This window comes from Botrytis byssoidea (assembly GCF_014898295.1).
Source record: "Botrytis byssoidea strain MUCL 94 chromosome Unknown BBYS_020, whole genome shotgun sequence".
In the NCBI taxonomy this organism is placed as follows: domain Eukaryota; kingdom Fungi; phylum Ascomycota; class Leotiomycetes; order Helotiales; family Sclerotiniaceae; genus Botrytis; species Botrytis byssoidea.
The window spans coordinates 59,733-80,471 of NW_024065861.1; the positions used below are offsets into that span (position 1 = coordinate 59,733).

Here is a 20,739-nt window from a genome sequence, read left to right on the forward strand (position 1 = left end):
TCATTCAGCATGGCTCACAAATTTCATATCAACACGACACATATCCACATGAAATGGGATAGATCTCTTACTCCCACCTTAACAGTCGATTCTGGTTCCGAAATATCATTTGATCTACTCGATGGCGGTTCCAATCAAATCACCGACACCTCAGACATCACCGCAGTTCAAAACTTTGATGTCTCAAGGGGCGATCCTGCATTCGGCCCCGTCTACATCAATTCCGCTTCTCCAGGCGATGTTCTAAAAGTCGAATTTCTATCTCTCAGACCAGCTGATTATGGCTGGACAGCCTGTCTACCCGGATCATTCGAATTTGGTCTCCTAGCCGACGAATATCCGGAAGCGTCTCTCAAGATATGGGATCTTTCAAAGGGAACAGACTTTGCGGTATTCAAAGAAGGAATACATGTACCCATTAAACCATTCTTGGGTGTAGTAGGGGTCGCACCTGGAGAGGAGGGTGAATTTTCGACAATTCCCCCTTATGAAACTGGCGGGAACATCGATTGCAAATATATGACTCAAGGGTCTGTTCTTTACCTTCCAGTCAAAGTTCCAGGCGCTTTATTTAGCTGTGGAGATGGGCACGCTGCGCAAGGAGATGGAGAAGTTTGTGGAACGGCTATTGAGACACCTATGAAAGCTACGATTCGGTTGACAGTTGAAAAGAGTAAACCGTGGGTTCAAAGTCCTCATTTCTTGATTCCCCCTCAGCCAGTCACAGTGGACAAAGGAGAATATGCTGCACTAGGGATTGATAGTGATCTCAGAGAAGCAAGTAGAAAGGCATTGAGAGGGTTGATAGCTTGGCTGGTAGCAGAGAAAGGCCTGGATAGCCAAGAAGCATATATGCTTAGCAGTGTGGCTGCGAATTTGAAGATTGCGGAGATAGTTGACATGCCAAATTATGCGGTGGCTTGTAGTTTACCTTTGAGCATCTTTGTCGGTGCCCGGTACGTTTGAAGTTGGAATGGAGCCTTTCGTATTCAGAATATAAGAAGATGTCAATATGGAGTAGTTATTGGGTATTTACTGCCGCTTATCCCGTTAACATTCCCCCACGTACCGAATCTTCCGCCTCTCAACGATTTTCGGACTTCATTTTTCATGCATACACCGCACACAGTACAACTACTAAACCATTTCAGGAGAGATGCCACGCGACTCGATATAACCAATCAAACATTTCTCATCGGGTTAATTTTCTATTCCTTTTAGATTGATAACAGAACCGCTTAGATTCGGGGTAGGTAACATCTAGATATCGAGTTCAGTCTTTCACATGTTTCTCTACGCTATCACAAAAGCCCAGGGTTGATGTCGCCCAGATGGATGATACATCTAGATATATCTAGGTTTGATCTACCAATCAGACATTTTGGATAGAATGGTGTGAACTTTCAAATCTCAAAAACGGCCTCTTCGGGTATGTGGTTAGAGAAAAGTGGAAATATGCATTATGCATGCACCTGGTATGCTCTTGGGTAGCTTTTTATTTGTATACCTAGGTTCCTTCACCGTTCTAATGTTCCGTCTGGCTTCTGTAAATAACATCCCGCTATGCTAATTAGACGTTGAGAATATCTTCATATCTACAACGAGATACCAGTACCATTCCAAATTTCTTGGGTCCTTACTAATTGACAGAGTAGCTCCCCTCCCCAACTTGCCAAGGCCACCTCCGCACCTGAGTGCTGACATAGCTTCTCGCGTGGTTCCCCTGTCTTGTCATCTCCAACCATTCGAGCCATCCTCAACCATTGAGAGTTTGCAAAGTACAACAGTGCTTTGCTCATCCCTGTCTCAACCTTAGTTAATCCTGATCCTCGGAACTGCACTTGCATGCATGCAAGAATTTTTTATCTGTCACTGGATTCCTTATCATCAACTCATTTGATCTCCATTCCACTTTTTTCTGGCTCTCGTACTCTATATAAGAATAGGGAATTGGATTGCCCTTGTAAATCCATACGTGGGGAATGAATGCGGGAAAAATGTCGTATGATTGTATTGTTATGCCGCATATCGTAAACGTTGTGATGTCAATCTTACTTTTACGAACCCGAGTCGAGAGCAATGTCTCATTTTATATATAATTTCATTGTTTGCCATCCCATGTACAAGGACTTCCAGATCTCGTACAACGACAGTGAGTCTCAGCTCTAGGCATCACCTATTATTTAAATTATAATTGATGTTTTGTATAACGAATACTTCTTGAATCAAGCTCCAATGCAGAACTGTATGAGGAGTTAGATCCAATAGTCTAGGGACCTCAAGAGTCACGGCTATAATAGTTGTCAAATTTCACCGACATTTCATTAAAGCTATCCTAGAAGATCATGTAGATCATCATAGCAGTCATGCTAGATGACCTCAGGTACGAGAATGATACGTACATCGATATATTTGGAGGATACAAAATCGTGGAGATACGATAAGATGCCGCATTTATGTTCAGAGGCTTCATCAATAGTCATTACTTGGCTCTGTAGTAAAAGCCCAAAGTCTGTGTTGCTATCGATGCTAGATTGGAAGCTTTACTAATTAGCGAGGCGCCTCACAATGAGATAAATATGAAATGATTCGAGATACTCCTTCAGGCTCGGAGCCATGCGCCAAACATTGCTATCAAAATCATCCATTCATCACTCCATTATCGGCAATGTCACCACCACTTTACTGTGCCTCATCTCAACATGCCCTCCATATCAATACAAGTATCAAGCGAAAACCAACAACTAACCACCAACCACTTCGATTTTAGACCATAAACTTGATAAACCCGTCAAATTCTAATACTATCCTGTGGGTCGGTGGCTGAAAGAGTTCTTATCTTTTCACCCTGTAATTCTATTTTGTACCCCCATTCTGAAGTGAGATGATAATGGATAATAATAAAATCTCCGGGACGGTGAAAATGCCTTGGACCTAACAGCTTTTTGGTGCCTTGCCCGAGTGGATTCACTCTATAGGCAAAAGCTCCTTCATCTCATCCCACACTGATGAGTTCCCAGACTGCGGGTTGAATATTTTCTGACCGCGCCACTTGATGATGACGAATTAAATGACGGTTATGCCAATGGAAAGGATTGTGATCATAATGGCAATGATAGTCAAGTAGTTCTAACGGTTTCAAGAGTCTGAATAAGATATGATTACTGACACGGAAGTCTATCCATCTAATTCTCCTAATCTTCTCAATACGTTCGTGTCAGATGTTCTACTTGATACTATTAATTGCTATAACCTAACCCTCCCAAACTCAAACTTTCCAAATTCTAACTTGTACCTTAACTATTCCTCAATTCCGCATGGCCCCACGTTTATCAAAAGCAAGCTGCAAGCAAGACACAAGAACCATGACCCATTGAGCAATTATCATCCAAAATCACACCAAGCCCTTCAAGAATAACGACTAAATTTCGAGACTCCCTGCTATTTGTTCCATCCAAATAGTCTATCATCCAAAAACTCAGAATTAACTTTCTTGGCTTCAAACATATACACACACACACATATCTATACTGAAAAGAGATGATATCTCTGCGGGAAATTCCCATCCACTACCAGCACCAGTCAGCTAAATTCAGAACCGGCCCCCGAGTCTACGGAGTATTAATCGAAGGTTCTAACAACCACAAAAATACCCAGCCCTGTGCGATACGTATCTCTATCTGTACGAGTATGAGAAGGGAATTCAAGGAACCCCATACTAATTGACATATCCTTCACCGTCTCACCCAAATCATCTCACTCATATTAACGCCAATGCCATCCACTTCTGCGAACAACCTTTTTTGAATCTTTTGGCTAATTCAATCTTCAAAAATCTTATCACTCACATCCTTCTCACACGTTTCTTCTTACTAGAAAACCAATTCGAATTCTTACAAACTTGAACCCTACTTACATACGAACATCATCCGTCACATTGAACTATCAATCTCCAAACCTTCCGAATAATCTCCGCCATTATTGCACATTGTATTGCTCAAAAGCTTCCAGAACATCATTGAAACGAGGGATAACTAAAAGGAGAAGGGAGAAAATACCTTGCGACCATAGCCCACAGTCCTACGTTTTCCAAAACCTCCGAAATAGAATACTCGACTTCGAGTCCAATTCCTCTCGTTATTGTCATGCAACGGTCCATGCGTAACAATTATCGATACGATTCGCGACGGAATTTAAGAATTTCCCATTCCCATGGAAACATATGCAATCGAATATCCAACCACATCTTCCATTGAATTCAACACTCGAAAACACAAAAGCTGCGAAACAAAATAGACCCTCGCTCGTCCCCTCCACGGAGGTAGACGGGCGTGGTACTCAATTGCTCCGGCGGTTCCTCGATTCCTAATATATATCATTCATTATGACCATATATTCCAGTCCACCACCAGCTCGAAGCTTCTACGACGATAAACCGACACTTCTTGTTTGTTGGTGGTGTACGTTATTCTCGGCTGTCATTATATTGTTCAGAGTTTGCGGACGATATATTAGGACGGAGAAACTTTTTAAAGAGGATTGGTTAGCTTTTGCTTGTTTGATCCCATTGTTTTGTCGCATGGGCCTCGTTCATGTTATTTTGCTATTCGGTACCAACAATGCGGTGATTGTGGATTTTGATGAGAGATCGGTGCATAGAAGAGTGATTGGGAGTAGATTGGTTTTGGTATCTAGAGTTTTTTATGCGGCGACGTAGGTTTATTTTTACTGGATCTCTGCTTGCTTGCTTGCTTATTTCATTCCCCTCTTTTCTTTTCTTATACCCATTTAAATTTGATTCAATTACTGACTTACCTATCTTCCTATCTCTAGACTCTGGATGCTTAAACTTACAATTAGTGAATTCTTCAAAAGGCTCACAATCAACATCTGGACAAGGTCACACGAAAGAACTTTAATCTTCATCCGATGGTTCCTCCTTGTCACATTTATCGCTGTAATAATAGCAGATATCTCCGAATGCCAACCCATCAATCATTATTGGCAAGTCACACCAGATCCAGGAGCAAAATGTCGTCAAGGATATGCACAACTCCTGACTATGGGGACCGTCAATGTATTGACTGATCTTCTCCTCGTTCTATTTCCCGTTCCTATCATTATTGGTTCAAAAATGAGGATTAAGAGGAAAATTCAATTGGTGCTATTATTTGCAGGATCATTGATTCCGGCAGGAATAACACTTTACAGAATACCGCAAATTATTGATAGACATGGTATTCAACAGTATCGATCACTACTAGCATCAGTTGAGATTCTTTTCGCAACAGCTGTCGCCAATGCGCTTATCCTAGGATCTTTCGTCCGAGACCGAGGAGTTAAGAAACACAAATTTAAATTTGGTTCCCTAACTGACACACTCGATCGGACTACTTCTCGCCGTGGAACCGTAGCTCGGCAATGGGGAAGCGATGAAGATCTCGTCCGAGATCTTGGTCTAGGTGTAGATCCCGAATTGAGAGGGGAAGTTCATTCACCTCCTCGTCCCGCCCCAATGGCTGTAGCTGGGAACATGCCGGTAAGAAGTCATCGATTTGGATCAAATAGTTCGAATGATTGGCGTTTTCCAAGTGATACGAGTGATGAAATCGATTTCGTCAAACCAGCCCCTTCGAGACATGTTTCTGAAGATTTAACATCAATGATGTCACCACGCCGCGTATCATTCTTCGACGTCGGAGGATTACTCGATCAAGAATCTCCGAGAAGAATTAGTTCGACGAGAACGATGGATTCGGAATACACAGGCGATTCCAGTACAGCAGGCGAAGGTCCAGTATCCACTACTTGGTCTTATGAAAATGGATTAAGTCCCGCTCCAGCACGACGCGGTTCTGCGGCTCTTCTGCAAGATATAGGAGGTTTATTGGGGGCCCGAACGAGAATTCAAAGAGCGAGTATGGGATATGAGCTGGAAACAATTTTGCAGCAGAGAAATAATGGGCCTACTAGTCATCCGTCACTTACTCATGCACATTCGATGCCCCCGCCTATTGATCATTTAGGGAGACAGCAGACCAATCTGAGTTTGCAAGATGTTGGGGGGCTTTTGGAGAGGTAATTATGGGTTCACACACCTACCCACACATTTATTTACATACTTGTCACGGAGAAGATCCGCATTTCTTCCATATTTTATTATATCTACTGTAACACTACGATGTTTTCTCTTTCAGCCTTTCTCCTTTTCAAGATTTATACCTGAACCCTTTTTTCTACTGTATTTATTTTTACTTTGTTTTACTTTGTCTCTTACCTTTACTTTTAAACTTTCCTTTGTTGAGCACTCATCGCGAACATTACGAGATCACGAAAATTGGGCGGCACATTAGGATCTGGATCCGATTTGAATCTGGATATGAAGTGGATTAGTGATTGAGTCCACAGGTTTGGATTGAATATAGGGCGTCATGGAGTATCACTTATACCACAGCTGGTTGTGTTTATATGTTTTTGGGTTTTAATCCTGCTTGGGGAGGTCTTTTGTTGATGCGGATGGATTGGAAATGGAAGATGGAGATGTCGGTATGGATTCAGAGACGAGGGAGGCTTTTTGAATAAACGAGTTACGGATATGGACAGGTTGAGTGAGAGAATGGGAGAGTAAGAGAAAATCATATATATGCATACCAGCGTCTTATTCGGTTGAACATCTTTTGGTTTTCATTTTCGAGATATAGGATGGCACGTCGTATTATCATATGATAAGGCAGTGTGCGAGCTGAAGAGTGAAGAGTGAAGAGAATAGATGAATAATAATGACTTCAAATCCAACCATCTTTAGGGGAGGGGGCTAGATCAAGATAGTTGATTCCTTCGTGATCGAATGAATATACCATACTGCTTCATGTTCTACAAGTTTTAAGGTTTATTAGGTCGCGGAAACTTTTACTGCTCCCTTGAAGTAGATCTACAAGCTTATCATCATACCGAGCCATGTCTACATGCTATGCCTATTAATTCCACCAAAAACTTACACTAAAACTCGCACTCAATCCTCTTACATAATGCCACCACCCAACCGGAATATATAACACTTCTCCTTCTTCCAACACACAATCCCAATATTTTGCACTCTCCGCATCTGGAAATTTCTTCCTTTCTTCCTTTTGCTCTTCAACAGTACCATCCCATCCCTCCAATACTCCAATATCCACCTCACTCGTATTACTCATATCGATTCCCCCCTCTTCTATACCCCTCGCGTATAATTTCGAAGTTTCTATAGGTGGATAAAGACGCAAATATTTCTTCCCGACAACTTGTGCTAGGATATTATGATACGGATCTGTATGCAGCGGACTAATTGTACCGGCTGGTCCGAACCACGCGTTTATGAGCGGCTCTTCCAATTCTTCCATTTGTGCGTATTTTTCTTTTAGCGCGGGAGAGCATGATGAATGAGGTTGTGGTGGATAAATGTAACAATAATCCGGCACGGTTATATCATTTCGTAAAGATGGGATTTGGGAGAATAGATTGTGTTGTGCTAGATAGCCCGTTTCTTTTGCTTCTCCTTCTTTGGCAGGGGATAACATGTATTCGGTCATGAAATCTTTGAATGTAACGATCTTTTGTCCCCATCCAGAATCAACATAACTTCTACCTACTTCTATGGGGACTAAGCGTCGACCGCCAATGGTTTTGGATAGTAAGTACGAGGGACTAGACCATGGTTTCTTATTACGTGCAGGCCATGAATCGATTGACCGAGTTATTATGAGAGGTTCGGCTCCTAGTGTACGATCCTGGGGTTGATACATGTGCTTTGCGAATTTGTCCATGTTTCCGTCATCGTTATCGATGTTGATTTCGTTTGAAGTTACTCGAGAGATGGGATTTGACAGAGAAGGCGATGTGATCGAAATTGATAGAAAGCGATCTTGATATGAAGATATGGATCTTGAGGGTGAATAACTGCACGAAAGTTTTTGACGTTTCATGGGTGATTGTGTTGATCTATCGTCATCTATCATTTCTTCATGAATCTTTTGTAAAAGATCCATCGCACAATCAATTGCCAATCGCATTGTTTCTGATGCTGGAGCTCCGACCATGATCAATGCCATATCCATTGTCTCAACCATCTGGTCTATTACTCGATCATCTATGACATCGAAATTTGAATCTTCATCCTTCTTCTCATTCGGAGGTAAGGATTCCCTAGAGGCAAGAGCAGAAAACTTAAACAAACTTGCCTCGAGAAACAATGCCCTCCAACATTCTGGTACATCTTTAAATGGAAATGCATAGAATTTCTCTTTAGCTAGAGCAAGTAAATCATCGAGCCTTTGGAGAGTCAACTCTTGTTTACCTGTTTGAGTACGAATAGAGGTACTCAGATGAGCGAGTAATTTCCCAATGGAACGACCACATGGCGCAAGTACTTTTGATGTATTATCTGATGATTCTAATGATTCTGATGATACTCCGATGATTGATGGATCCTTTGTTCGAGATGGTGAACAGAAGGTTTGAAGACACAAATCAATTAGATTCTGTTTATTGGAAACCTGCATGCTGTCTATATCTACTAGGGTCTCGCCATAGAGCACTCTTGATGGATTATTGTTGTGTTTAGCTCTAAATCTTTGGTAGGTAGAAAGTTAACAATTAGCAGGCTACTAAGCTCCCACTTGCTTGTCTGATTCTCTCTAATGATTTAAGCGGTTTCAAGAGATCTTGTGAATTATGAAAGATAGGGACGTCACTCCACACTTCACCTATTAAATTTTTAGCCAAGAATTCATCAATTGAAAGCACCCAGTACTTAAAAGGGTGTTTTATTGCGTGGAACCTTCGGCTTCCCAATATCCTATGCTTTCCGAATCGGAGTTAATTCTGAATCTTGATCTGACATTTCTTTCGTGCAAAGAAAAGACTTAGGACACCGATACGACGGCATGGTAGAAAGAGGAATTATATACCCACAGTAAAAAAGATTTGGAAAACAAATGGCGTGAATTATAATGAGATGTGACCAAGGGGAGAAAATTTTGAGGTGAATGACAACAGCACCATTGCCGAATTTGCAGTCACTACGGGGTGGAAAAGAGAAACAGAAAGAGAAGATCCTCGTCGGGCTTTTAGAAAGTTTAAAAAGCAAGAACGCCCTTTCAATTTTCTATCAGTTAGGTTCAATGTAAAAGTTCGCCGCGTCGGTAACCTCACAAGAAATTACAAGGAAATCGCCTGTTCACGTGAGATAATATAATGCGATTAGTAATCGCGGAAGATTTTCCGAACACACTTTTGTACCTCGGAGGTTATACGAGTATCTCAAGTGCGAAAGGATACTCAATAGCTTTAGCACGACAACTCTCAAGGTTTCGAAAATTGGACATTATTTGTTTTGACTAGACATCTCCACCTTATGAAACATACTATTCATTATCGAAAAAAAAAAAAACAGAGGCATCAAGTGAGCTACGTTATCTAAAATATGTTCCTAAGGGATGATAGTTACCCGAGCACCGACCGCAAATCCCCCTGATGTAATTCGCTACCGAGCGTCCTACGAAGCTCAACGAGATAAGAAACCTACTGGTGTCTATCAACAGCATCTACCCAAGTAAAAAGCTTATCACCCCACAAATACCCCTCATTTACGTCCGGTATTGTACACAGTCATCTTGAAAATGCATGTAATTCTGAACGAGATCAGACTCCAGCCAACCAGCTGGTGTCAATTAACACGACCGACACTTCCGCATGATCCTCATAGGCTCGGAGATTGTATAAAATAGGGCGTGTGGTTGTACACTTATTTTAAGCCTCTCAACATCTATTTATTAAGAAGCTCCGGACTTCCCTTTATTACAATTGCCACTTCTGCTGTCTGACACTTCACTTGTAACATTACCTTCTCTGGTTCCAATTCGCATACTTCACTCTCACTCAATTCAATATTCAGCAGTACACTCACAATTCCAATTTCAAAATGACTCCCCCTTCGGTAACAACCCCATCTGAACCCCTCAATACCGGCGCTGGCATCCCCACGAGCTCTGATTCTACCCTCGCAACCCAAGCCCACGAGCCTGGTCTATCAAAAGAGCAAGCCCAAGCTCGTGCCAAAGGTATGAGGGTGCCATTTCGAACACCACTTGAAGATAAATATGCAGAGAGGGAATATCAAAAGGGAAGATTAGCATTGGCTTTTAGAATTTTTGCCAAGTTGGGGTATGATGAGGGAGTTGCGGGACATATTACTTTGAGGGTGAGTGGGGTTTTATTTCTCTTTTGGGCAGAGGAAGGTGGATGGATATTGATATTTGCGGATGAGGAGGACTGACATATGATTGGAAGTTGTGGAAAGGATTTGGATATGGACATGAAAGAGAATTGAGTGCAGAATACTGATGAGAATAGGATCCCGTTGAACCAACTAGCTTTTGGGTCAATCCATTTGGAGTAGCCTGGCCACTTCTCCGAGCATCCGATTTGATCCTCGTCAACCAAGATGGAGAAGTAGTTGACGGCGGTCCATGTCGATTATTAAATACAGCCGGTAGCTATCTCTCTCCCTCCCCGCCCCCTCTCAAAATTCCGCACTAACATCTCCTCCCCAAGCCTATATGATTCACCACGCCGTGCACATGGCGCGCCCTGAGATCAACGCGGTAGCCCATTCTCACTCTATCTACGGCCGCGCCTTCTGTTCGCTCGGCCGTCCCCTCGATACCATCACCCAAGATGCCTGTGCTTTCCACAACGATCTCGCACTTTATTCATCTTTCCGCGGAATCGTCCTCGCATCCGAAGAAGGACACGCTATCGCCTCCGCTCTCGGCAATAAAAAGGCTGCATTACTTCAAAACCACGGTTTACTTACTTGTGGAGAATCAATCGAAAGCGCGGTCTTCTGGTTCATGAGTTTGGAAAAGTGTTGTCATGCGCAGTTACTAGCTGATGCGGCAGCAGGGGGAAGGGGAGGAGAAACGGTTAAAATCCAGGAGGAAGACGCGGCGTATACTTATAAGACGGTGGGGACTGAGAAAGCGGGTTATTTCAGTGCAAAGCCTGCTTTTGATATGATGGAACATGAAAGTGGTACGGATTATAAGTGGTAGTGTAGGTTTAATGGAGGAATTTGCGGTTACCTATTCTGTTTTACTTGTGCATATTTTTGTGAACCTGGAATAGTATAATTTCTTTCGCTGAATGTTTTTCTCATGGGGGCGAGACCCCAAACCCCCATGTCTCGCTTCGCTCGGAGGTCTTCTACTCACTCAATGCTAGTCAGTCTCTATGACAATGGCTCCTGGAGGGCAAGCAGAGCGTCATTTAAAGAGGAGTATGAAAGTTTTGAAACTTTGTACTGTTTATAATTCTAAATCCCTTTCCTGTAGCCACTTATCTATGCTCCTCTAACCCCCTGAAATCTCAAACCTCAACTTTCAAATCTTGAACCCACCACTTTGCAATCTCCGCCAAGTACCGTCCGGATCATAAGCCTCCTGTACTTTTCTTAACCGTGACAGATTTTCCTCTCCATAACCTGCGAATACATCCTGGCTCGCATCTGCGTAATTGGGATAAATATATTTATGCAGGATCCCCAATTCTTTAGCGAACAGGGTGAGTTTGGAGATGAGATCGTGGGTGGATTGTTGTATTAGGGGCGTGTAGGAGTCGGAGGCCTGAGAAGACCACCATATATTTATGTTGAAGACTGTGTGGGGAGGTTAGTTGGTTGGAGGAGGGATGAAGTGGGCAAGATGCCGGTTATTGTTTATTGTGAGGGAGGAGAAAAGGGAGAAACGAACTAATAAGCGTCCCATCATTTCCAGATAATCCATTTGGACTCTGAGTTCCATCCGAATGAACGGTAGGAACTAGCGGTTGTAACACAAAACTCGGGAGAAAGCCAGGGACATGTTTTATAGTTTCTATTTGCTCGAGGAAGAGATTGAGGATTTTCTGGGAGAGCTCTGGATGAGGGTAGAGAGTCATGGTTGCCCAGATAGTTCTAGAGTTCAGAGTAAGTCACAATGAACATGGGCTTCGAGGTATGATTGCCTATTTTCGTATCTTGAGAGATATCACAAAAGAAATTCAACTCACCGGTCACCCCAATAATCCATACTCGTCAACTCCTTCGCCAATTCTCCCATACTAGCATTCCGATTCGTGCTGTAAGCCCCCAATTTCCTTACCCCTTCGAAGGCCAAAGGATTAGCCACACCATTTGAATTCGTTAGACAAGTAAGACCAGCGAATAAATCATATTGGGCGAGGTAACCGATGGAACCGTAGAATTGACTTGAGGTGTCGGAGGTTTGGTTTGTGATAAGGTCTTGGATGGCGTTTAGGAACGTGGTGGTGGATGTGCAGTAGGAGAGGAGACAGGCAGTTTTGAGGAAAAAGTTGGTGAGGGGGATGGTTAGAGAATGTAAGGAGAGAGGGAGGAAGGGGCGGGGAGAAATAGAGAGAGTATTGCGTTGAGTTGACATGTCGGAGAAGAGGTAATCTGTTTGGTGTTAGTAGAACTGTGAGATTTTGAGAAGATATAAAGGTATCGAGGGATAATATTGTAGCAAAGAGAACAATGGCAAGGGAAAAGAAAATTGATATCAAAAGACATAGATTAACATCAAAAAGTACGTTTGTACTCACAATTTTGACCTCCCCATGCAGGACCCTGCGGATAAGTCTGTAGATCAAATCTCGTGACGATACCAAAGTTATTTCCTCCTCCCCGTAATGCCCAGTACAAATCTGAATTATCATGAGCATTTGCATTTGCTATCGTTCCATTGGAAAGTACAATCTAAGAAGATGTTAGTCTCGCATGTATCATCATGTAGTGAATTACGCAAACCTCGAAATTCTGAACATTGTCAGAACCCCATCCATATCTTTGAGATAGGAACGATATTCCACCTTTTGAAAAAAGCTTAGCATTTCATCTCCACTGTCAAATCTATTCCATCTTCACTCCACTTACCACCCAAAAGGAATCCTCCTACTCCCACCGTCGAATCTCTTCCCCCAACGACCATCAATCCCCTCGGTTCTACAACCTCATAAACTTCCCCCCATCGGCATCCCGCTCCTACCTTCACAATCTCCTCATCCTCCGAAATTTCAATATCCTTTATCCTCATCAAATCAATAGTGATACCGCCCTCCACATTAGAAAATCCTTGATTCATGTTATGTCCTCCACTTTTAATAGCAAACTGACAGTCAGACTCGCGGATGGTTCTCAGAGCGGATGATACTTCAGAAGGAGAATGAGGCCGTATTATACAGGCCGGAGCGATTGATACTTGCTGGAAGGAGTAGTAGGTGGATGTGAAATCTGAGGGAATGGATCCATAGTAGGTTTCCTGAAGGGTTTGTTGGAGAGCTATACACTATCGAGTTTCGTGTTAGTTAAGGGGGATGTTATAGATCTGGACGATGTAAGGATTCGATTCATTACCGTTTGATGGCAGCTATTGTCCTCGAGAGGATCTCCATACATAACTGGCTGCTGTTCACTCAAACCAGGCGAAGACGCGATAACGTAGTCAAAGGCATAGCTTAACAACAAACATCGTAAAGGGGAAAACATCATTCTCGCCTCGCAATAGACGTTGATGATGAATTTTGATCGTGAAAATTTCTACCTCATTCCCATGTTAGCAGATCTTGTAGAACTTTTTATACATTATTAATTTTCGTTACAGCATTGCTGTTACAGTATCTACCAGGGCCATCTCCACTCGGAGATGATATTCGTAGATCTGACCAACCGTTGTATTATACATTCGGCGGCTACTTGAATTCACTTCAGTTCAAATTGACTGACCTATTATTATGAATAATGTTGTGATGATGCTTGCACCTAAATGGATCAAATGAATGTCAGTAAATAAGCACAAGAGCTCGTTTCATGAGTCGGTGAGCCTGTGCGTCTGTGAGTGCATTAGGAATCTCCACCGTTGTATCTATATCACCCTAGATGGTTATGACGATGGATATCAAGGGTCTGAAGTTCAACGGTCAACCCCAGATTTCTACGACATTTTCACCACATTTCACTTCCCCAACGACAATATCTCTCCACATCTTGTATCTCAGACAGAAGTCATCTTGACTTCACTATAAGGAATGATTTTGATCTTGATTCTGATGCTGATGTTGATGTTGATCCCTTGAAATGGTGTTGATGTGAAAAAATATTCAATGAGGGGCTCTGGATAAGATAAGAGCTAACAAATCCAAGGAACTCGAAGGATTCCAAGAATGGCGAAGGAATTGATGATCTCATGAGAAATTTGTGGATGCTAAGATTGTCTATGGTATGGTATGGTATGGTATGGTATGGTATGGTATGGTATGGTATGGGGTGAGATGAGGGGCTTGACAGCTTTGACAAGACCCTTTCTCTTCTCTTCTTTCCTTTTTCTATATCTATATTCACATCTGTCTGTTTGCTAAAAACAACATCAATAACTTCTCTTCGAATGCTGTCTACAAGAATACATACCATCTACGACTCTACGAATATGCGCATAGAACAAGGTACTTTGTGATATCCTGGACAACTAGCAACATCCGCAAATACCGATAAATACTATCCCAATCATGACGAATCTCGAACCATCTCATTCAGCTCCTACAAGTTCAATCAAACTGACTCAACGACATGATCGATCGACTTTGAGTGTTGTGGCACAGAAAGCAATCAAAACCTTCTCCGAAACAATCCTCAAGACACACCCCCCCTTCCCTTGCGGATCTCCTCAATTAACCCCTCACCATTCCGTCAAGAAACACTGTCGAATCACCGAACATCATATCGCAGATACATATATCTATACCTTCTCATCTCTCTCTACCCCGCCACCGTCTCCATCCACCGAGCAAAAACCCCCCGTGGTTCTCGATAAATTATATTATTTCGCAGGTGGAGGGTTCAGAAGTGGCGCTTTGAAAGAACATTGGACGCTCTGCGCCGAGCTATCCAAAAAGCTTCCCGAATACGAAATCAACATTGTTAGCTATCCTTTGGCCCCCAGCTCCCCAGCTGCTCAATCATTGCCGCTTCTGAGAAAATTTTATGATGCTGTGGCGGAACAGGCGAAGAGAGAGGGATATAGAATTACATTGATGGGTGATTCGGCTGGAGGTAATATTGCGTTAGTTTTGGGACTTTATGGAGCGAATAGTTGGTTACAGGATGGTGGGTTAAAAGGAACTGGGAACGTCTGTCCATTAAGAAACATCATGGTCATATCACCACCCACCGACATGCGAAACGCAAATCCCGGAATCGACGCAATAGATTCTCACGATCCCATCCTTTCGCGAACTTTCATTACTGAAGTAGCAGAAAGATGGCGTCAGGATATACCAGCCGAAGATCCAACAGTTTCGCCTCTTCTGGCCGATTTAAGCGTGTTTAGAAAGGCAGATGTACAAGTAGATGGAGTGGTAGGTTTATATGATTGTTTGGCTCCCGACTCAGTAGAGTTTAGAAAGAAATTAGAGATAGAAGGAGTAAGAGGGGAATGGTTGGAATGGGATAAGCAGATGCATTGTTTTCCGTTGACATTTTCATATAAGATATCCGAGGGAGTGTTTGGGAAGGATTGGATTATTGATGTTTTGAGGCGTAATTTGGAGCAATCGATAGAGAAATAGATTAATATTAATCTTGCTAGATATAGTATTGTGTACGATATAGCTTTGAATCTACCCGGAAATGTGCAAGGCTATGAGTATATGAAGGATAGAGGTTAAGGCAAGTGCCCCTCTTTGAACTTATATCGAGCAATATGCCTTTGTACCAGACGACCATAACAGAACTGTACGAATGTTATTATGCGAGTGAGTATCTTCGCTGTACCAATCCTTTGAATCTCCGAAATTCTTCTGTCACTACAATTCCCCGTAAATGTATACAACAAGAAGAAAACGTGGGCACGGTCGAGCGTCGTAGTGATTTCGACTTTGAATAATCGCCCCTCGAACTATCACTGTCCACTTCCATCCCCCTTTCTTGGTATACCCTCCTTCTCCTCTCTATCTTACCATTTTTCTCTCACCATTTTCATCATCGAAACCAAAACACCGCTGCACCATTCTTTAATCCATTGTTGAGTCACTAACCATGTCTGGCTACTTCAGCTCCTCTAGATTTCAGTGCAAACCAGCTTTTTCGTCTTTCTCTCTCGTTTCCCCCTTTCTATATTCCTAAACTTAATGTTTGCCCTCTCATACGATGCCATCTATTTCTCTTCTGATTCCAACCTTCTAGAATACTCGCCCGAATTTTAGAACTCTCCATTTTCCCCCTTTCTCTTGTACTCTTCCCATACACTCATCACATCCTTATCAATATTTATCTTGCTCTTCCCTTTTTCAATTATTGCTTTTCTTTCACCCGTTACGATGCCTAAATATTGGAAAGATGTCAACAACGATCACGATGGAAATGAGATTATATACAATGGTCTCCGAATTGCGTCCGAAGGACGAGAAAATAGGGAAAAATGAAAAAGGCATGTTGACTATAGCAAGTGGGAACTAAGAAATGAGGAAAGACATACCCGGTGGACCGATCAACTCAAAGCATCCATCCCATTCTCCAGCTTCGATTTCTTTCTGTAGGACAGCGATAGGATTCTTGGGATTGGAATCTGGAGACGCGGGTGATGACATTGATAGAGGGCCGTGAATCTGTAGGTAGAAGGATCTCGTTTAGAATACACAGGAAAAAGAAAATTGGAAGTCATTTTTTGAGCTCTAGCTCTTAATTAAGAGATTTGCAGATCTACTTCTTGCATTTCATAAAATTACACTTCCACAGGAAGATGGGGATGATAGATGTAAGTTCTGGGGATGCAGCAGTTACAGAGGTGATGGCGGGACAACAGTAGGAAAACTTCACATACCTGTACATAGCTCTCCACACCCGCATCCAGAAAATAAGGCAAACCAACTTGTGCGTGTTCTGTCACCTAGTGCTTTGAGAATTCTTCTTTTGACATTGCGGGATTGCGTATTAGAAGGGCGAGGAAAGATCGCGGCCGTGGTTTAGAGTTGGAAGAAGGGGAAAACATTGTGATTTTGGGATGGATGAATGGATCAATGGACGGATATTATAGAGATAGCGAGAAGATAGTGGTAAACAAATTTGAATTATTGTACAGAAGGAACTCATGATTATATACGGGAATGAGCATCGAACGGATACACTCGGATAAAAACCCGAACCATTGGTGGATATCCGAAAGACACTATATAATCGTACTAAATATCTAGCATATCTTAAGTGTACCTACCTCGAAGCACAATGATGTAATGTAGTAAGAGTTGATTATAAATCAACTACTTGAGATTGATTACAAATACAGACACCTTTCCTAATATGTAGCTTTGAACTTTTTTCAATCGTCAATGGGATATATGGAGTTTAGCACGATTCGATATAAGGATATTCATCGAGATCTGCAATCTGAGTCTGAGAGATGGGGAAATCTTGGGATAATCTTTATTCTGGATCTTGTAAGTATCTGATTTATTTTCGGGGGCATCTAGTCTGCCATATGCTTTCTTGCAGGGTATGGTAAATACTCTGAGGGGGAGAATGGCCCAAATGGGATGTAGATGCTTAGCACTGGTCATAATGGCATGATGGTAAGATGTTAGAGGGGCACGTTCTTTGGGGGTCGCGACATTGAGCTTTCGGAGGGAGATTGAGGATGTGATTCAAGTATACTTGAGTGTGAATGGTAAATGTTTTCTTGTCTGAAATGAACTATGGTTAGGAGGTGTTGGTGCTGTATATACGATTGTGGGATGAGATGAAAACGATAGCATGATGTGATTATAAATTGTCACTCGTAATACTAAAGAGAAGTTGTTTGAGACGAGATACATTGGATACAAGTATCGACTCAGCTCGAATAGCAGTGAAGTTGTATGAGAATTTATGTTTTGTATTATCAGAAGCCATCCGTTACATAATAGACCATACCATGAATGACAGACCAAATAACTAAACTATCTGATTCACAACGATGAAAATGAAGTTGTTGAAATAAACTAGGCACAGTTCAAAGTAAAACCATACCCGTACCAGCTCCATGATTTAGAGAAACTTTTCATCTCCATTGCCAACAGCCATGACAAGAAGCATTTTTCATAAGAGGTGAAGCTTTTCAGCTAAAAGATCAGAGAAAGAAACTCATCCCTCAATACATCTTATCAAGTCCCTCCATCTTACCATCAGCACGCCAATCCTCCAACAACTTTCCCCACGCACTAGCACCCTGTCCATAAACAGCAGTTTGTCCACTAACCTCTGGATGCTTGCCAACCATTCCTTCACCATTGAAATAACCTGGTGTGCACTGAGTGAAATATTGCAACATAGGTGCACTTCCTTGCAAGATATCGTTGACCCATTGACCTTCGGCTTCCTCACTAGCTTCAACAGCCTTGATATCCTTCTTCTTGCATTCGGAGATGATATAGGCGGTATGCATCGACTGATTAGTGAGTGTATACATGAAGTTTGCAGAAACACCAGATTGAGTTGTGCCGAAGAAGAAATAGTTTGGGAAACCGTGGGCTTGGAATCCATGGAAGGTGGAGGGACCCTTCTTCCACTTGTTATCAAGGATGAGACCATTGCGTCCGGTAACAGTGATACCCGAGCGGCGTTGATAAGCGGTCGTAACTTCGAACCCGGTAGAATAGATGAGAACATCAACAGGATGTTCGACACCGTCTACGATAACGCCAGCTTGAGAGACACGATCAACACCCTTCCCATTTGTGTCGACGAGTTGAACATTCTTGCGGTTGAAGAGAGAGAGGTATTCATCGTGGAAGCAGGGACGCTTGCACATGGATGAGTACCATGGCTTAAGCTTCTCGGCAGTCTCCTTATCCTCAACGAGTTCATCGACACGAGCTCGAATACGCTCCATGAGTTGAAAGTCTGCCATCATCATCATCTGACCCAATTTCACTTGATCAGTACAAGCATCTGCCTTGCCCAAGATAGACGTAGCAGGGTTGAGAGTCCAACCATCGTTAACAAGATCTTCCTTTTGACGACAATTGGAAATCCGATCATTGAAGTTCTCCATCCGATCTTGTTGCCATCCAGGCTTGAGATTTTGACAGAAGTTTGGTGGAGTAGGCTTGTTGTTTCGAACATTGATTGTGGATGGTGTTCTCTGAAAGACGTAGACGTGCTTTGAGGCTTTAGCGAGATGAGGAAGCATTTGGACTGCGGTTGCACCAGTGCCAATGACACCAACACGCTTATCAGCCAACTTGCTGAGATTACCATTGACGTCACCGCCGGTAACGCCATAATCCCATCTAGATGTATGAAAAGAATTTCCAGCAAAAAGCTCCATGCCTTCAAGACCTGGAAGCTTGATCTTGTGGAGGATACCTGTAGCAGTGATAGCGAACTTGGAGGTGAAATGATCACCACGGTTTGTCTCGGTCTTCCAAGAAAGAATATCCTCATCCCAAGTCATTGATTTTGCTTCGGTTTGAAAGATTGTCTTTTCCTTAAGATTGTAACGTGTGACGAGCATCTCAATGTGCTTATGGATTTCAATTGTACGAGCATACTTCTCAGTTGGGACGTAGCCAAGCTCTTCGAGCAAGGGAAGGTAAATGTAGGATTCAATGTCACATTGAGCACCTGCAAATTGACAATTAGTAAATATCAATAATTATGGAGGTGTGGTAATTGAGGTTTTAGCTCATGAGGATAAAACAAACCTGGATACTGGTTCCAATACCAAGTTCCACCATAGCCGCCACCCTTTTCAAGAATGCGGAAATTGGTTACGCCTTTTTGAGAAAGGCGGGCAGCAGCCAGCAAACCACCATAACCACCACCAATAATCAGTACCTCAGCAGAATCGGTGATTGGCTCACGTGGGGAAATTTCTTCAATGAGGGCATCATCTTGGAACCGAGCAAAGTTGCCAGTAGGTTCCTTGTACTGAGTGAGTCCATCCTCGCGAATACGCTTCTCTCGCTCGACAATGTACTTTTGTGCAAGAGCTTGAGGATCAAATGGGGAGGAAGATTCAGGAAGGACTGCGATAGTTGCAGACATCTTGAAAGATGACAGTATATGCTAAACTTGCAAGAGAAGAACAGAAGGGATTGTACTGATTTTGAAGTGGCTTGATGATTTTTTGAAAGTACAAGATTGTTTAAAGGTTTATTTGAATGTAGAGAAAAGAGGCTTAAGTTGATGAGGTAGGTCGAGAGCTGTATTGTTTGTGGGAGGAAAATATTATCCGAAGATAGGACCGAAAGGGACTTTTATATTTAACCAACAAGGACGATGACGATATCGGAGTAAACAAAAGGAACTTGACTTTTGACACACCTTTTTCCAGGCAGCCCTTTAAGCCCATTATGTGTTCATCCTTTCTCAATAAGGTAGCTATCAATGGTGAATGTCATCACAACTCACCTTTGAGATACTTCAACCACATATTCACTGTTTCACCATAAGAGTAGTCCTTACTATATTCGATTGATTTGGTACTCATAATGGTTACAGACCGTCTAGTCTTGCGGAGAATTTCGTTGGAATAACAAAGTTCTGTCCAGCGTTTCGTGCATGGATAGCTTCGAATGATCGATTCGAAAATAGATCTCGAGAGGTAAGAACGCCACCGACGGGAGATTTAGACTTTGAGATCTGAGACAGGAATTTAGGAAGGATGTTCTTTC

At 42.4% G+C, this 20,739-nt stretch overlaps 8 protein-coding genes across 8 annotated transcripts; 4 read left to right on the forward strand and 4 right to left on the reverse strand.

Moving 5' to 3' along the window:
- Positions 1-9: 9 nt before the first annotated feature.
- EAE97_008962 (uncharacterized protein) lies at positions 10-966 on the forward strand (the record flags this gene model as incomplete). The annotated part of the gene is made up of 1 exon (XM_038879477.1): positions 10-966. One exon carries the CDS (start codon positions 10-12, stop codon positions 964-966), a length of 957 nt encoding a protein of 318 aa, XP_038729490.1.
- A 2,276-nt stretch (positions 967-3,242) lies between these two features.
- On the forward strand, positions 3,243-6,866 carry EAE97_008963 (uncharacterized protein). The gene is made up of 2 exons (XM_038879478.1): positions 3,243-4,713; positions 4,834-6,866. The coding sequence occupies exons 1-2, from the start codon at positions 4,385-4,387 to the stop codon at positions 6,080-6,082; spliced, it is 1,578 nt and encodes a 525-aa protein (XP_038729491.1). The 5' UTR covers positions 3,243-4,384; the 3' UTR covers positions 6,083-6,866.
- A 111-nt stretch (positions 6,867-6,977) lies between these two features.
- Positions 6,978-8,540, reverse strand: EAE97_008964 (uncharacterized protein; the record flags this gene model as incomplete). The annotated part of the gene is made up of 1 exon (XM_038879479.1): positions 6,978-8,540. The coding sequence occupies one exon, from the start codon at positions 8,538-8,540 to the stop codon at positions 6,978-6,980; it is 1,563 nt and encodes a 520-aa protein (XP_038729492.1).
- Positions 8,541-9,961: 1,421 nt separating this feature from the next.
- On the forward strand, positions 9,962-11,093 carry EAE97_008965 (uncharacterized protein; the record flags this gene model as incomplete). The annotated part of the gene is made up of 3 exons (XM_038879480.1): positions 9,962-10,240; positions 10,393-10,531; positions 10,594-11,093. The coding sequence occupies 3 exons, from the start codon at positions 9,962-9,964 to the stop codon at positions 11,091-11,093; spliced, it is 918 nt and encodes a 305-aa protein (XP_038729493.1).
- A 327-nt stretch (positions 11,094-11,420) lies between these two features.
- EAE97_008966 (uncharacterized protein) lies at positions 11,421-13,585 on the reverse strand (the record flags this gene model as incomplete). The annotated part of the gene is made up of 7 exons (XM_038879481.1): positions 11,421-11,695; positions 11,790-11,992; positions 12,088-12,493; positions 12,640-12,793; positions 12,845-12,906; positions 12,971-13,382; positions 13,451-13,585. 7 exons carry the CDS (start codon positions 13,583-13,585, stop codon positions 11,421-11,423), a joined length of 1,647 nt encoding a protein of 548 aa, XP_038729494.1.
- A 1,013-nt stretch (positions 13,586-14,598) lies between these two features.
- On the forward strand, positions 14,599-15,657 carry EAE97_008967 (uncharacterized protein; the record flags this gene model as incomplete). The annotated part of the gene is made up of 1 exon (XM_038879482.1): positions 14,599-15,657. The coding sequence occupies one exon, from the start codon at positions 14,599-14,601 to the stop codon at positions 15,655-15,657; it is 1,059 nt and encodes a 352-aa protein (XP_038729495.1).
- Positions 15,658-16,289: 632 nt separating this feature from the next.
- EAE97_008968 (uncharacterized protein) lies at positions 16,290-16,677 on the reverse strand (the record flags this gene model as incomplete). The annotated part of the gene is made up of 2 exons (XM_038879483.1): positions 16,290-16,411; positions 16,566-16,677. 2 exons carry the CDS (start codon positions 16,675-16,677, stop codon positions 16,290-16,292), a joined length of 234 nt encoding a protein of 77 aa, XP_038729496.1.
- Positions 16,678-18,212: 1,535 nt separating this feature from the next.
- On the reverse strand, positions 18,213-20,110 carry EAE97_008969 (uncharacterized protein; the record flags this gene model as incomplete). The annotated part of the gene is made up of 2 exons (XM_038879484.1): positions 18,213-19,687; positions 19,768-20,110. The coding sequence occupies 2 exons, from the start codon at positions 20,108-20,110 to the stop codon at positions 18,213-18,215; spliced, it is 1,818 nt and encodes a 605-aa protein (XP_038729497.1).
- Between the last annotated feature and the right edge of the window lie 629 nt (positions 20,111-20,739).